The following is a 14,953-nucleotide window of genomic DNA, read 5'->3' as shown; positions in this document are numbered from 1 at the left end:
TTTCGTATGACGTATATATCTAATGATTATACAACTTATCAGAATTTGAGATAAACTGAAATCCCAAAAAAAACACAAAATTAACTGTTCGAAAATTTTGCGAAAGTTGGAACAAACTCAACAAGTCAACCAAATTCTAAATAAAAATCCCAGCCACGTGCAAAATCCTTGGGCACGTGCGTAAATTCATCATGTTTATCTTTCGTTGAGGCATTTCGTCGAACACCATGTATGAGAGAAACTGAAGGAGTTTGGTTTTGCTTGCTCTAGGTAACCCGCCATGATTTCTCTCCTTAAAGCTCGCGAGAAGCTTCTCTATCCTCTCTTCAGTTCCACTATCCAAAAGCTCTCCTCTAGTCTCTCTAGTAAATCTCTTTCTCTCTCTCTCTCTTTTATTATATGTGGCCATGAACTTATATGTATCTCTCTACTCTTAAGCTGTGAGTCATTGTGTGGGGATTGGAGAAGATTCTCATCAAGATTCGAGAGACTCTGAAGTCGTTATTCACCCGAGTGCTGATGTACACCCAAATGCTGTGATTGGCAAGGTTTGATTCGTTTAGTGACATTGCTTGTTCTTGCCTTCATTAATTGGGTTAAAATGGATTTGGTTTTGGTTTGAAACTTCTTATCTGATCATCTAGAAGACTAGAAACAGCTTTACACTCGCAAATTAATGTTCTTTTTAGCTTTTGGAAACCGAATGTTCAAATTAGTAGTATAGGATTTGATGAAACCTGGTCAAAGTGTGATGCTTTGTTTGAGATTTGAGCTTATTAGAGTTTCCTTTGGTTAATCAGACAAAATGTTATATTTCTAACAGGGAGTTTCAGTTGGTCCATACTGTACAATTGGGTCTTCAGTAAAGCTAGGCAATGGCTGCAAACTCTATCCTTCTAGCCATATCTTTGGAAACACTGAGTTAGGGGACTCTTGTGTTCTGATGCCGTAAAATTTCTTTCATCTCTTGTTTGTATTCCTTGCTATATTGTCTTCTCTACTTTTGTTTCTTATATCGATTAATATTTGCTATGTGTCTGTCTTGAATTTTTGTCAGCCAGTGGTGCTGTTGTTGGCGATGAGCTGCCTGGTTATACAGTCCTAGGATGCAATAACGTCATTGGTCACCATGCTGTGGTTGGTGTTAAATGTCAAGACTTGAAGTACAAGGTGTGTTTAATTGCTATCTTCTTTATCTCATCCTTGTTGGAGACTAGACGAAACCAATATCCAATCAAGATTTCATGCCCTTGTTTTCTTCTTTTAGAATGGGGATGAATGTTTTCTTTGCATCGGTGACAACAATGAAATTAGGGAGTTCTGCTCTATTCACAGGTCATCAAAGCCCAGTGATAAAACGGTATGCAAATAATGGCCATTGACTAATAATATCATTGAAGTTTCAGATGGTTTTATCATGTTCTGAGTTATGATTATTAATTGAACAGGTTATTGGTGACAACAATCTAATCATGGGCTCTTGTCATATTGCTCATGATTGCAAGATTGGTGACCGCAACATATTTGCCAATAATACACTTCTTGCGGGCCATGTGACTGTAGAAGTAAAGATTTTCTTTGTGTCTATACTCTATAACCTGGATTCAGCAGCATGGTTTCATTAGGTTCATGTTGTCAAATTTAGGACTATACACACACAGTAGGAGCCACGGTCATCCACCAGTTCTGTCATATTGGCTCCTTCGCTTTCCTTGGTGGTGGTTCTGTGGTATGTTTTCCTCTTATACCTTTCTAATGCCCACCTTTTTCAACAGGTACTCACTGGTACGGTTACATATAGGTTTCACAAGACGTTCCAAAGTATATGATGGTGACTGGAGAGAGAGCCGAGCTTCGTGGTTTGAATCTGGAGGGACTTAGACGAAATGGATTTACCATGTCAGAGGTTTGTATTGTGTTCCAAAAGTATATCGCTTTGGAGATTTATCAAAAAAATAATCATGGTTGTTTTTGGCATTGGTAGATGAAGAGCCTAAGAGCAGCCTATCGTAAGATATTCATGTCTACCGAAACAGTTTCCTTAAGTCTTGAAGAGCGTCTCACGAAGATGGTACGTGTAAATCAATTGAAAGTTTCTTCACTATCTTCTTCCATGTAGATCAAGTGCAGAAACATCTGAACATATTGTATTTGATGCATAAATTCAGGAACAGGACCAAGAGCTGTACAGTGTTCCTGCAGTATCCGCAATGTTGCAGTCAATCCGAGATTCTTTCACAGAAAGTCGCCGTGGGATATGCAAGTTTAGGCAATGGCTTGATTCCTGAGTTTCAATCTAAGAGACTTCGCCTTGGCATCCATTGATTAGCAATGGCTTAAAATTATGTTCGACACCATGTGTTCCACTGGATCTCTATTAGCCTGATATATATATATATATATATATATATATATAGCTTTGACGAAGTGTTGCCATCATTGTGTGGACACATAACACATTCTTAAATTCATTTGTTGTTGAAAACAAAGTCTACAGATGTCAAACCATGGAGCATTAGTCTAGGAATTATCTCGAGTTTTTATTGCTATGAGTCTGAGTCCACCCATCAAATTCACCTTTTCGTTAGGTCTTGTATTCTTGTGTTTTTCCCTCACAAAGCATGATCAAAAATAATGTTAGTCTAGAGCTCATCATGACTGAGATAAGCCTTTTTATTAACTCTTAAACCACCGAGCTAGGTATACGTTATTTAAATATCAAACTGGCTTTTTATCAGGATACGTACGGATCACTCTAGGGCATGGCGACGAATGAACCACCTCCACCGCAAAAGCGCATGGTCGCAGAAATCACCCCGCCGGACGTAGGTAAGTCGGTCGAAGAAACCAGCCGGACCTATTATGTTTTGGAAGAAGGAAGGTATGTTCCTGTTAAAAAAGGATCCGACGTCGCACCAGCACCAGCACCAGAACCAGATTCAGACGAGGATGTTGATCCGGTTCTGGAAGCAGAGTATAATCGTCAACTTCAAGAATCCGATGTACGTATCGTAACATTCCCTTTTTAATATTTTTTTTTTTGTGTGTCTTTTTAATAACATATAAACTCCTCCTTTATTCATCTTTCTTTAATGGTGCTGCAGGGATTTGATCTTAACGTATGTATACCAAATGGTTCGTTGTTTCCTTATAAATTTCATGATCATCATGAGGATGAGCTTCGCATTTGTACTAGGGTCGGACTTCATTGTTTCAATTTTCACAAGGTAAAAACAAATCCCTGCCTTTTCGTCTTCTACTAGTTTTGATGAATGAATGACTTAGTTTTTAGTTATGGTTTCTGTGTTCACTTTACTCCAATGATCTAATTAGTTTATCTCTGATCAATTTTGTGCAGGGCTCAAATATAATGTTATGTTCACCGGATTGACGACGTACTTTATAACTGCTGACGTTATTGATCCATCCAGCAATTCGTCTTTTGTTTTCCAAACGTGTGTTACGCAAACTTCGTGGCGCAACAACGAAGATTTCAAAATAGAGACTGAACTTTGTAGGCTTAAACCCGATACTCACGGTTCGTTTCTTTTTTCACTTTCTTTTCTGTATGTGGATTGGAATCAAACCCCCCCCCCCCCCCCCCCTCCCCAATGCTTATGAATATTACTTAGTTTATTTGTGGTTTGATTGACTGCATTTGTAAATTGTTTACTCTTTCATCATGTTTACAAAGGTTCTAAGGCCGAGGTCGAGGGTTGTCCTTGGGATTCGGAAGCAATTCATGATTTCTACAAAGGTGGTCTGAATTGGCTTCCGGATGATGCTTTGGTGCAATCTAGTGATAATCAACATCATTTTTACGAGGTTAGACCATAATTAGTTTCTTAGTAGTATTTGTTTTTCTCACTTTTTAGCTACTTTTTTTTTCTCACTCAAATCTTTTGATATTGTCTCTTTCACAGCTTCAAGACACAGACATTCGCGAATATGATTGGCTTAATATGTATGCTGACTACGCATTTTATACGCTGTGGGAAAATGGCTTGGTGAGCCCTTTCTTTCTTTGTTTTTTGGTGTTTCACATTCCCTCTGCGTTTTGGTTATATGTGTACAAAATTTATTATTTTATGCCCCTAACTTTTCTACCAGACAAAGCTCAAGTTTGCTACGCCTCTGGAGATCAAAAAGGTCGTTGTACAAACTCATGAAGCCATGGAGCCAAAGGAAATGCTCAAGGCCGGGAATGCAGTCTTCTACATTAATTTCAGGGACTGTGGTCTGACTGAAGAACACCGAGCGGTGGTAAGAAGAACCACAGATGGGCATCCCGCACACCTTTGTCTTGAAGTTAAGTTTCCGGTTGGGGACTTTATCTGATCTATTGACTAAATTTGGTCTGTACACATAATAGTCTAAGATGTTGCAGATTATCCTCTGCCTTTTATCTATTTATTTGGTAATCTACTCGTAACAATATCTTATCAAGTTATTCTGTTTTTTTTGTTTGTATATAACCGCTGCTGCCTTATATAATTTCTTTAAGACTGAATCTATGTATCATTAATTTCGCTTTTAAGCCTAGCATTAGATCAGCTCATCTTTAGAGAAACTGATACCGGTACAAGCTGGCAAAAGATGTCTCTATTCGAACAATAGTGTGATAATGCGGCTGTGGAAGAAGATTTCAGACAGTGCTTTACTAATCAAAGCAATAGTGAGGAGTGGAGCAAGGCACAATAACAAAAGAATACAAGAATTCAAGACCTAACGAAAAGGAGAATTAAATGGGTGATCATAGCAATCTTTGTACAGATAGTTCCTACTTCCTAGACTAATGCTCAACATTTCTCCATGGTTTGACATCTGGAGCCTGTCATGTCTCCAGACTCCAAGTTGGGTGGTGCTCTTGACAGTCCAAAGACGAACGTGTTAACAAACACACTCAGTTCAGACTGTTCAGCCAGGTGAAATGAAATGTCATTTGTGTTGGTCTTTGACTCTTTGGTATCATTATTTACAGCACATTGAAGATGTATCTACTTACATGAGCCGAGAGAGTGAAGCTAAAAAATTACAGTTTCTCTTCGTGGCTGGTCTAGATCTCATTCTCATGTCAAATGGTGATCTTAAATTCGATTCATTCTTCTTGCCCCTCCATACATCTTACACAGCAGAGCTTGTTTGGTGACATCATTTCTCGCGTTTTCGTTGCAGGATAAGTGACAGAACTTGAGTTTGAATCTTGAATCGTTCCTTTGTAGACTTATAGCGATACATGAAGTAGACTGTCAATAGCCATATTCTAAAATCTTGCTTCTGATGCTATTTTATCTCCAGCTTCAAAGTTCTTGTTACAAGATTATCTGAGGTTCCAACCAGATCCCGACAAAGTCTCAAGATGTCAGACCATGGATAAATATTGAGTTAGTCTAGGGGTTATCTGGAATTTAATTGCTATGAATCACCCATCAAATTCTCCTTTCATTAGGTCTTGTATTCTTGTGTATTCCCTCACAAAGCATGTCCGGATCATACAGATTCAGCTTTGTTAGGTAATCATTAGAATGATATCCATGTGTTTTGTTCATACCTGTCACCATGTTGTTCGAACACAAAGAAAATGTTACTCTAGAGCTCATCTCGACTGAGATAAGCCTTAACACCTTCAAGCTCTTGAGAACTACACAGTCCTACATCCTCTTTCCGTATGAATGCTCATATCACCACTGAAGAAAGGTGTATGCCAAAGAACAGACTATGATATGGGAGCTACAGGGCGCTGAGTTTCGACAAGATAGATTTTGTAACTAGACTGTTAGTGCACTTAACAGCTTCGACCAGCTGATACTTATGAGCCTGTAGCATCGGACCAGACTTGGCAATAAAATGTAGCAAGAAGTTTCCAAATTTTAGAGATTTGGAATACCTTGCCGCCAACTCCTGAACCTTGGAAACAAGACAATCAACAGAATCTTGGGTTAAAGGGACGTCGTGGAGCAAGACGTTCTGGAAAAGGATAAACAGAGATTCATTCCATGTTAGATCTTCAGATATAAGATCTCAGTGGCAAGGAAGGAACAGAAACCTCCTCTCTTCAGTTCTTCCACAAAGTAACTTCTGGCAAAAACCAGATGTATGACCCAAGTGCAAGCATTCTTTCAAAACCCTTGAAATCACCTCACAGATGAAGCTGTTTATCCCTTTTTTCCTGAGTATCAAAGGGAACACCAACGCATACTCAGCTGCTCTTTGGTGGATCTTGCAAAACTGGATTGTTGCAGACATTAACACACGAGAGGCGGATGTCTCGAGAGACAAAAGCTTGGGAAGCACGATCGAACATAGAACCTGGCTTGGCCAACCAAGCTCATCTTCCTCACTTCCACTATACAAATTCGAAAGTAAAACTGCAGCAGTCTCATCATCTGCATTCCAAGGTTCAATCAACGCCAAAACTCTAAAACCCTTCTCCAAGCAAAGTTTTCGAATTTCATCACACAAGGTTAAAACTTCAATACTAGACTGAGAGCTAGTAACCTGAGCTCTAAGATTCGCCGCCAATTCATGATCATCAGCTTGTAACCCAACATTCATGGTATGATCAATGTTATCAACAACTTCTCGATGATCTTCTTCCATACCCTCTCCGATGAGACTCACCTCCTCTCCATTCCAAGAATCAACAACCAGCATTTCTGAATCTACTACATCATCGAATGATACAGGAAGCCATGGAAGAATTGTACCAGTAGAAGCAGACTTCTCAGTGAGCCAATCAGGTACAGAGTCAAATTCCTCCCTAAAGCTATCTTCATTAGCAGAAGCCAAATCTAGATGAGATATCCAATCAAACTTTGGTTTAGGAATTTTGTCGAGCAGGTTCTGTGCATCTCTCTGAACCCAGAAATCAACAGCTTCATTAGCCAAAATTTCTCTAGCCAGCCAAACCAAATCACTAACGCAAAACCTCTGACACTCGAAAAGAAGGAAAGATAGAATCTTTGACTGAACCAAGTTGGGTAATGTCTCAATGAATAGAACCCTAACAAGAAAAACAATTTCATAAGCAACCCAAACATAGAGAAAACAAAAAAAAGTCCAAGTCGAAAATCTGGGCATTACTTCTTAGTCACCGGAGATGAACTCTGATGATCGCATTGTTGCTTCAGCAACGAAACAAAGGAGCTCCGGTTGATGGGCGCCGCCGCGGCAGAGGAGGTGGAGGATGAAGAAGCCTGGTCTAGCCACAGCGAAGCCTCAGTTTCCGGCGAGGAACTATTCAAAAAAATGTCGAACAGCGGAATCCACTCCTCCATCTTCATCCGTTCTTTCCCTCTCTCAAACCAAAAGCGTAGCCGAGAAGTCTAAAAACGAATTGTCTGTCTCATGAAAGCGCGGGAAAGCGGTGCCACGTGGCTAGATCTGTTTGGTTAACACTTTTACATGTATGAGAGTCTACCTAAACGGCGACGTTTAGGTTTCTGTCTTGAAAAAACCCTAAAGGAAAATTTCAAAACCTTTTACAATAACCCCCTAAAAAAATTTTTATTACTGTGGCCCCTAAATTTTCAGGACCGGCCCTGCATATGACTATATGAGACATCCATTCCTTTCCAATTCGTAACAGATAGAGCAAATAAAACTTCATAACCCATAATTGTTATCATTCAGCTTCTCAATAGAGGTAGTAAAATTCGCCATGATTTTACCAAAAGCTTCCAAATAACGAGTAAACAATAAATATTAGACTTGGTTGAATCATATTGGATTAAAATATAATTGGTATCCTGTAAATAAATAAATAATTAATAAATTAACCACAAATATATAAACCAACTAAATAAACACTCTTATATTTATTTGAAAATCACTCACCATACAAAGTTTATAACTTAATAGTAAAAACACTCAAATCTCACATCACTCTTTATTTTCTCAAACCTCATACACTTACTTATTTTATATGTTGCTTAGTATTACAACTTCTCTTTATTATATTGGATGCTATGGGATGATTTGCTCTCGCTATATCTCTCTCTATTTATAGAGGACTTTCAGCCCACTTTTGTCGACAAATATAACAACCACCAATTCATATTTCAACAATGGATGCATCGTCTATTTATTACCTTCTCCTTTTTTACTTTGATAAAAACAAATGTAAAAGTGATGATGAATTTTTTTTTAACAGACTACACCAGTAGCTTGCTGATGACCCGTTTCCCACTGAGCAGTATGATGGTGAGAGTTTTTGGATATATGGTTTTGTGGCTCTCTTTGGTCGCTATGGTGAATGGGAGACAGTCTCCAAATATAACGGCAGTGGATGTAGACCGGGCTGATCCCACAGTAGATACGGTCCTTTCAATTGTTCAACAGCTTGGTTAAGGAAGGTTGATTCAACCAATATGCAGAATATTTATTATATATAAATAAAATTTTGGTTTATAGTTGAATGATTTGTGTGGTCGTCGGTCGAGACCACATGGTCTAGTTAGCTACACACCCAGCAATAATTCATGGCATCTTAGGATCAAACCCACATGGTCGTCGGTCGAGACCCTATCGTAATTAAAGAATTAATAGACGAGAATATAAACTTTTCTTTAACTTTCGTTTTTTCAAAAAAAAAACTCTAATTAATTAAATTACAAAATTAAACATCTGGAATCCGATTTCAAAATTCGGCCAGGACGTTAACCTTAGCAGACGGAACAAATAAATGTTATGCTTGTAATTAGCTTTTTTTTTGCTTGTGGTTAGCTTTTTTTTTCTTATGTTTTATTTATATTTTGTCTATTTTTGCTTTGAAATATAACGATACTGAAGTTTTGCAAAGCTTTTTATAAAGATTAACTCTCTTTATTATGTTTAGAAAATAACTCAAAACAAAACACCAAATCTCAAACCCACTTACATCATTAGCTCAAACCCACTTACATCATTAGCACCTTGTATTAAAAGATATAATTCACCATGATGCGGATGGCGTTGACAAATACGATACTCGTCTTTACAACATTTTGTGGCAGTCCTTACACGCTGGATTTGAAATGAATTTAAAACACAAAACTCACTATCAGTGTACGTGCAAGTTAATGCTAATTCATTATCTGTTGGATAAATATATATATATATATATATATATATATATATATATATTATGTAAAAAGTACCGGTTTCTTGGTCCATCTTGCATAAGTTCCTCTTTTCGTACTGAAGACTGATACTTTGGAATCTGGATTTTCTAACAGAATCGGCACTAGTATTCTTTTGATACTTTCAGGTAGACTTTCTGTAACTGTCTTCAAGTACTCGTATACATCACAAGGTATATTCAAGTCTACCTGCGCATATATATTCCTCCAAAAACAGTGAAAACATGAAAAATTAGACTACATAAAATTTATAATTGATCAATAGTAATTAGCACACACGTACCTTTGCTAGCTCTAGGTTAAGACAAACAGGCATGTTTAATGGAATTCCTGTATCCAAGAGGTGAGTAATTAAGAAGAACATTATATATATGATCAAACCTATTGGCAAACAAATATGAGTCACCTTTCCTTAAGAAAAGCAATAAAATAGGTTAAACATACAGGACTATAGTCTATAGACATAGAATCATCGATCATTTGCCTATATGGCTATATCAAATCAATTAACTTCACAAGAGAATCGAATGCATGAGCTAAAAGTTTCAGCAGCAAATAAAGGTGATATATTTTCTCTTGAAGTTGTGTCGGTAACTTTTATCAGAATCAAATCAAACACAGAAAGAAGACATAGCAAAGAGACTAGCAAAAACACTAGGGAAGCAAACAAAAACAAGAATTCAAGTTTGAGATTAACATATTTATAATGTTTCAAGCGAGAAGCTCTGGCTTTTATAACAAAGACTAAAACCCAATTAATGTTATCAGCTTCTTTAAGAACAGAATAAATAAAAGGGTATATATCCCGAAGGAGAATTCAACATCATTCAGGAGAATTGAGAACGACAATAACATATTCGGGCCTAAAATTTTAAGTGAAAAAGGCTTTTAAAAAGAACTCAACTCAGTATTCTTTTAATAAACTACTCTTGATTTGTTTATAAATTAAAGGAAAAATTATTGTCGATTTATTTGTGATCGTATACTCTAACTCATTATTTTTCATTTTATAAAGTGCCCCACAATTTACGTATAATACTCCAACTCTTTTACGTACTGTCATTTACTTTGTATTTCAATAGGGCAGGTGCGCATATTGAAACTTAAATTGGTGTTTATAGTCAATCACATACGCAACCAATTACAAAAAAGGGTGATTGTGACTATCAAGGTTTATGCATGCACCATCTTTATAAGTAAAGTAATGTAGAGAAGAGTGGTCAAATAGAATTCATAAGTCCTTAACCTCGTAAAACTGATCATGCTCACTGGATGGAATCAAAGCATCATCCGGAACCCACTTAGGTAGATCGCCTTTGTAGAAATCATCTATTGCTTCGTCATCCCATCGCTTTGTTTCATCTCCAGTACCTTTTTACAACACTTTCCAGAATCATCAAGATTAAAGAAAACCACACTAATCAAAACCAGACATTATTTAATTCACCTTGAAACTTTGGTTTAATTCTACAAATTTCAGTCAGTAGCGCTTGTAACACGTGTCTGGAAAGTGAAACGTGAATCGTTGGCTGGATCAATAGCCTCCGCAGTTATATGGTAAGTCATAAGCGCACAGAACATAGAAGTATATATATTTATCTACGTGCATCAACTTAACTACTTAAGGCTTGAGCCTTGTAATCAGAGGTAGAGAGAAAAAGTATCAAAGTAATCACAAGTAGATCAGGAGCGAATCGCAGATACAGAGTACAATGGTTCCAGTAACCAAACTAAAATGTCCATAACAATGTGATTAATCTGGTAATACAACTAGCATACAATAATTGAAATTATATCTATCTTAACATTTTTGAAATACAAATTTGTGTCCCATTTTTTGTCACACGGTCGAGTTTTTTAAGCATTTAAACCGATTACGGAATTAGGATATTTCCTAATTTTGTCACACGGTCGGGTTTTTAAAAAAAAAAAACTAAACCACTTACAAAAATCGGATCTTCCCTAAAAATATAACTAATTACATTTTGCAACATCCCTAAAAGTTTATTATTGGGATTACAGATATCGGATCTTCCCTAAAATATCGGGAGTACAAACACAATTTGGTAAATTCTTATACGTATATTAATCAGCCTGGATCCGTATCTTCCTAATGATCGGATTACATAAATCAAATCCTAACTATACTCAAAATAAGGATATGCATTACCATTATTCCCTAAATCAAAACAAACAAAATTGCATGGATATACTCTAAACTTGCGAACCAAGATTATATCCCACTCAAAATGAGAAAACCCTATCTACAACCTTGGAAACTATATAATTATATATATGTGTCATTTTCTACCCAATAGAAAAACCACCACATCCAAAAGAAAACTAATCGATAGATTTAGTGTTTGGAGTTCTATAATATAAATGAAATGTAAACAAGAGTGTTTTGGTTTGTAGGTTGGAGCAGCTTTATCGATGGTTTACATATCGGGATCACCGGTTATGTTCGTGGGTTGTGGCCAGTCTTACAATGACCTGAAGAAGCTTAATGTCAAAGCAATAGTCAAGACACTTCTCAAGTGATCTCCTGTTCTTCATTATCACATCATCGTCATCACTATCATCATTACCATCATCAATCAATGTCTTATCCATCATACTGTTGTATTTGGTTTTTGATTTGAAGACTGTTTCTCTTTGGATCTGATGTTGTTTTTTTATATGAAAAATTACTCAGAAGACTATTTCGTTGGAGTCGCAAACTTCCCATCCCATGACTTTGTTTATATAAAGCAACTTTTGTTGTGCATGTTTTTTTTAATCATCTTTAACTTTCTCAATCTAGGTTGGTTCGGTTGGTCCGGATGTGTTAGGTTTTCCTAAATGTATATAGTTCAGCAAATTCATAAATATATATAGTTTGTTTGATTAAAAATACTCAAAAGATACAAATCGGTAAAACTGTAAAAATCTGCGAACTGGATTTTTGTATTTGAATAAGTTTGATTTTTATTACATGAATCCCCCTCTCCCCTGAGAGATAAAATTGTCAATTAATGGGGGTTTCGAGATCGGTCCGCGAAAGGCCCAGTAAGCACAGGACGGTTGAGGAGGATTCCGAGCTAAACGGAGAGGGAGAGCTCGAAGTGGAGGAGATCTCGGGAAGATAAGACGAGATGGAAGGAGAAGATTCAGGGGTTGTTATGCGATTTTGTTTGGGGATGTATATATTTGGCTTCTCTCTCAGGGGAGAGGGGGATTCATGTAATAAAAATCAAACTTATTCAAATACAAAAATCCAGTTCGCAGATTTTTACAGTTTTATCGATTTGTACCGAAAGTCCACCCAGATTTCATTTTCTATCCAAATAAATTTAGTTGTTGTTTCTTGATCCAACATAGGACATATCTAAAGTAAAATGGGATTTTTCAGATCGTAAAATCACTGCATTGACATTATTGGCTACTAGGTAAAAAAGTAACATGAACCCAATAAGAAAATCAGAACATTTTTATAATTATATTAGTATTGTCATTATGTACTTTTTTTTAAACGTGTTTACAGCATTCCATACGCAAACAACACTACAAATTAAATAACAAAAAAAAAGAGTTGATTAGTCATGAAACACTTTTTAATAAGCAAATTAGTTAGGGTTATGTTTATAATTTTAAGTAGTAAAAAGTAATGTAATGAAGAGAGGTAAAATAGTGTTCAATAGTCCTTAATTAACTCGTAATTAGAAACATGCATTTTGAAGCATGGTTTGAAATTGAATATTGATAAAAGTTAATGTGGTGGTTTCACACATATATATACGCAACCAAGATAATGAATAAAAAGGTGATCATTATGACTCTTTTAAGACTCATGAACTATCTTATTAAGCAAATTTGTAGTAAGGGGTTATTTTGTAGTATAGTAGTATAAACTATATTTAGTTTAATTGATAATTTTGTTTTCTTTTTCAAAAAAACTATAAAGTAATGTAATGACCAGCGGTGGAAAAATTATAGTAGGAAAACATTTTTAATGGGTGGAATTTAGAGTAATGTAGATATCACATACGCAACCTATATTAACTACAAGACAATGAGATGAGACATAAAGGTAACTTATCAAGCTCATGAACCCATTTTTATATAATTATTAAAGTAATGAGGATTGTTTTTTCTAGTTTACTAGTATAAGGTAACTATCAAAACTATCCTTATGTTACTGTAGAGCTTATCTTGACTGAGATAAGTCTTATACAAGCACTTGAGAACTACATCTTGTACAGCCCTACATCCTCTTTCCGTATGAATGCTCATATCACCGTAGAAGAAAGGTGTATGCCAAAGAACAGACTATGGTATTGGAGCTACAGGGCGTTGAGTTTCGACAAGATAGATTTTTGTAACTAGACTGTTGTGCACTTAACAGCTTCGACCAGCTGATACTTATGAGCCTGTAGCATCGGAGCACACTTGGCAATAAAATGTAGCATGAAGTTTCCAAATTTTAAAACTTCTGAAGTAGCATCGGGGTGGTCTACCAAACAACGGCTGAGAGATTATTTAAAGTTCTTATAGTTTCAGTTTAAACTTTACGTTATTGTTACGCAATAAAAGAGCTATTCTTTGCTCTCAGAACTCTCCAGCCATTAGGTGTTAGTCTCTCACCATATTTACTTAGGCGTCAATCCCCTGAATTTTAAAGATTGAAAATGCTTTAGGATTTCAAACAACACACCAACATCTTTCATCTAAACTTAGAAGAAAAAAATAACAGAAAGTTCAAAAAGAAGAAAAAACTTACCAGCATTAGTTAGCTTTAGGAAGAATAGTTGGACAGCAGAAGCCATGGATCAATGGTGTAGGTTTCTCAAATTTACCATCAGGAAGCATGCCCTCTCTAGGAAGTTGAACCAACATAGTCTCCATCGAAACTTTGAGGTACCCATCCACTCCTACCCTCGTACCGTGGGTTGATTTCACTTGGAAGCACATTTCTCCTTTTTCCTCTACGACACCAACTATTGAAACAGCATGCGCTCCTACTAGTTTAGAATTCCGTTCCAATGGGCCACGATAAACGCCCTGTTTCAGTTTGTTTTCAGAATCACATATGATTAAGTTCAATAGTACCAAACTCGAGAAATACAGATATGTATACATACCCCTATAGTTAACTTGTAATCAGGCATGAATATGTGGAGGGAAGCTCCAATGGGTTGTCTCTCAAGTCTGATAAGTGCTTCTTCAAAAGATAACCTATCCACGCGATCTATGTGTGCCAGATCAACTGTAGAACGTGCTGGTATCTCGGACTTTTTTCTACACCCTACATACTTCCTATGAATTGCCTTTTGAAGCCCATGTTTGAGTACATATTCCAAACCTTTCCCTATGCTTAGCGTGTAACATTGATGTTCTGAGCAGTCTTTTACTTTCGACGGAGCAGCAAAATCAACTAGTTCTTGGATCGAGTACTCTGTATACTCCTCGTCTATACCCTCAATAAAGCGCAACGCACTAATAAGCTCAGACACCACTACTGCCCAACATGTCTCTGCGAGGAGAAAAAAAAATGATTATGCAGTTTTCTTTAACCAGAAATTTGTGTGTAAACTTGAAAAGAGTTTTTGCCGCAGTGTCCTTGTTCTCTCATGTGGCCCATTTTTCCCTCCCAATTCGTAGCTAATAGTCTATCTTGGACACACTGCAATAGTGAGGACAAAGCCTTTCCTGTCAAGTTCACTTAAACTTTACATATAATCGAAAAAAAATTAATGAATGGTGCATGCTATTACCCGTGATACACGCCAGCGTGCATATACTGCTTCGCGTACAACATCCGATCCATATACTGATCAGCATCCGATCCATTTGAC

The 14,953-nt window shown here is 36.7% G+C and overlaps 4 protein-coding genes across 5 annotated transcripts; 2 read left to right on the top strand and 2 right to left on the bottom strand.

The window, feature by feature from the left end:
• The first annotated feature begins 52 nt into the window (after window positions 1-52).
• On the top strand, window positions 53-2,489 carry LOC104717241 (putative acyl-[acyl-carrier-protein]--UDP-N-acetylglucosamine O-acyltransferase, mitochondrial). Of its 2 annotated transcripts, XM_010434783.3 has the most exons (10): window positions 53-365; window positions 439-548; window positions 824-948; window positions 1,062-1,170; window positions 1,268-1,360; window positions 1,449-1,565; window positions 1,646-1,729; window positions 1,802-1,906; window positions 1,985-2,071; window positions 2,169-2,489. In XM_010434783.3, the coding sequence occupies exons 1-10, from the start codon at window positions 281-283 to the stop codon at window positions 2,286-2,288; spliced, it is 1,035 nt and encodes a 344-aa protein (XP_010433085.1). In that variant the 5' UTR covers window positions 53-280; the 3' UTR covers window positions 2,289-2,489. The 2 variants fall into 2 exon arrangements, 1 of the variants encoding a protein (XP_010433085.1); XR_015568380.1 differs by lacking the exon at window positions 1,646-1,729 and having other exon boundaries at window positions 167-365; window positions 1,776-1,906.
• Window positions 2,490-2,615: 126 nt separating this feature from the next.
• Window positions 2,616-4,475, top strand: LOC104717239 (UPF0725 protein At4g29550-like). Its single transcript, XM_087469013.1, has 6 exons — window positions 2,616-3,002; window positions 3,105-3,227; window positions 3,334-3,538; window positions 3,695-3,825; window positions 3,924-4,007; window positions 4,111-4,475. Exons 1-6 carry the CDS (start codon window positions 2,763-2,765, stop codon window positions 4,336-4,338), a joined length of 1,011 nt encoding a protein of 336 aa, XP_087325139.1. The 5' UTR covers window positions 2,616-2,762; the 3' UTR covers window positions 4,339-4,475.
• Window positions 4,476-4,676: 201 nt separating this feature from the next.
• Window positions 4,677-7,368, bottom strand: LOC104717238 (uncharacterized). The gene is made up of 2 exons (XM_019231151.2): window positions 7,084-7,368; window positions 4,677-7,003 (listed from the first exon to the last, which is right to left on the bottom strand). The coding sequence occupies exons 1-2, from the start codon at window positions 7,281-7,283 to the stop codon at window positions 6,022-6,024; spliced, it is 1,182 nt and encodes a 393-aa protein (XP_019086696.2). The 5' UTR covers window positions 7,284-7,368; the 3' UTR covers window positions 4,677-6,021.
• A 5,821-nt stretch (window positions 7,369-13,189) lies between these two features.
• LOC104720072 (protein HEAT-INDUCED TAS1 TARGET 1-like) lies at window positions 13,190-14,653 on the bottom strand (the record flags this gene model as incomplete). Its single annotated transcript, XM_087470292.1, has 3 exons — window positions 13,190-13,766; window positions 13,879-14,159; window positions 14,240-14,653. Coding segments are annotated over 2 exons (690 nt in total), but the record flags the coding sequence as incomplete, so codon positions are not given.
• Between the last annotated feature and the right edge of the window lie 300 nt (window positions 14,654-14,953).

Source organism: Camelina sativa, chromosome 10 (genome assembly GCF_030686135.1).
Source record: "Camelina sativa cultivar CO46 ecotype springtype chromosome 10, ASM3068613v1".
Lineage (NCBI taxonomy): Eukaryota > Viridiplantae > Streptophyta > Magnoliopsida > Brassicales > Brassicaceae > Camelina > Camelina sativa.
This window is presented reverse-complemented; position numbering and strand designations above follow the sequence as displayed.

Coding starts and splice junctions, on each gene's coding strand:
- LOC104717241 (XM_010434783.3), top strand. CDS start 281: ATGATTTCTCTCCTTAAAGCTCGCGAGAAGCTTCTCTATCCTCTCTTC. Junction 366..438: donor GCTCTCCTCTAGTCTCTCTA/GTAAATCTCTTT, acceptor TCTACTCTTAAG/CTGTGAGTCATTGTGTGGGG. Junction 1,907..1,984: donor ATGGATTTACCATGTCAGAG/GTTTGTATTGTG, acceptor TGGCATTGGTAG/ATGAAGAGCCTAAGAGCAGC.
- LOC104717239 (XM_087469013.1), top strand. CDS start 2,763: ATGGCGACGAATGAACCACCTCCACCGCAAAAGCGCATGGTCGCAGAA. Junction 3,003..3,104: donor GTCAACTTCAAGAATCCGAT/GTACGTATCGTA, acceptor ATGGTGCTGCAG/GGATTTGATCTTAACGTATG. Junction 3,826..3,923: donor ATCAACATCATTTTTACGAG/GTTAGACCATAA, acceptor TCTCTTTCACAG/CTTCAAGACACAGACATTCG.
- LOC104717238 (XM_019231151.2), bottom strand. CDS start 7,283: ATGAAGATGGAGGAGTGGATTCCGCTGTTCGACATTTTTTTGAATAGT. Junction 7,004..7,083: donor TCATCTCCGGTGACTAAGAA/GTAATGCCCAGA, acceptor TTTTCTTGTTAG/GGTTCTATTCATTGAGACAT.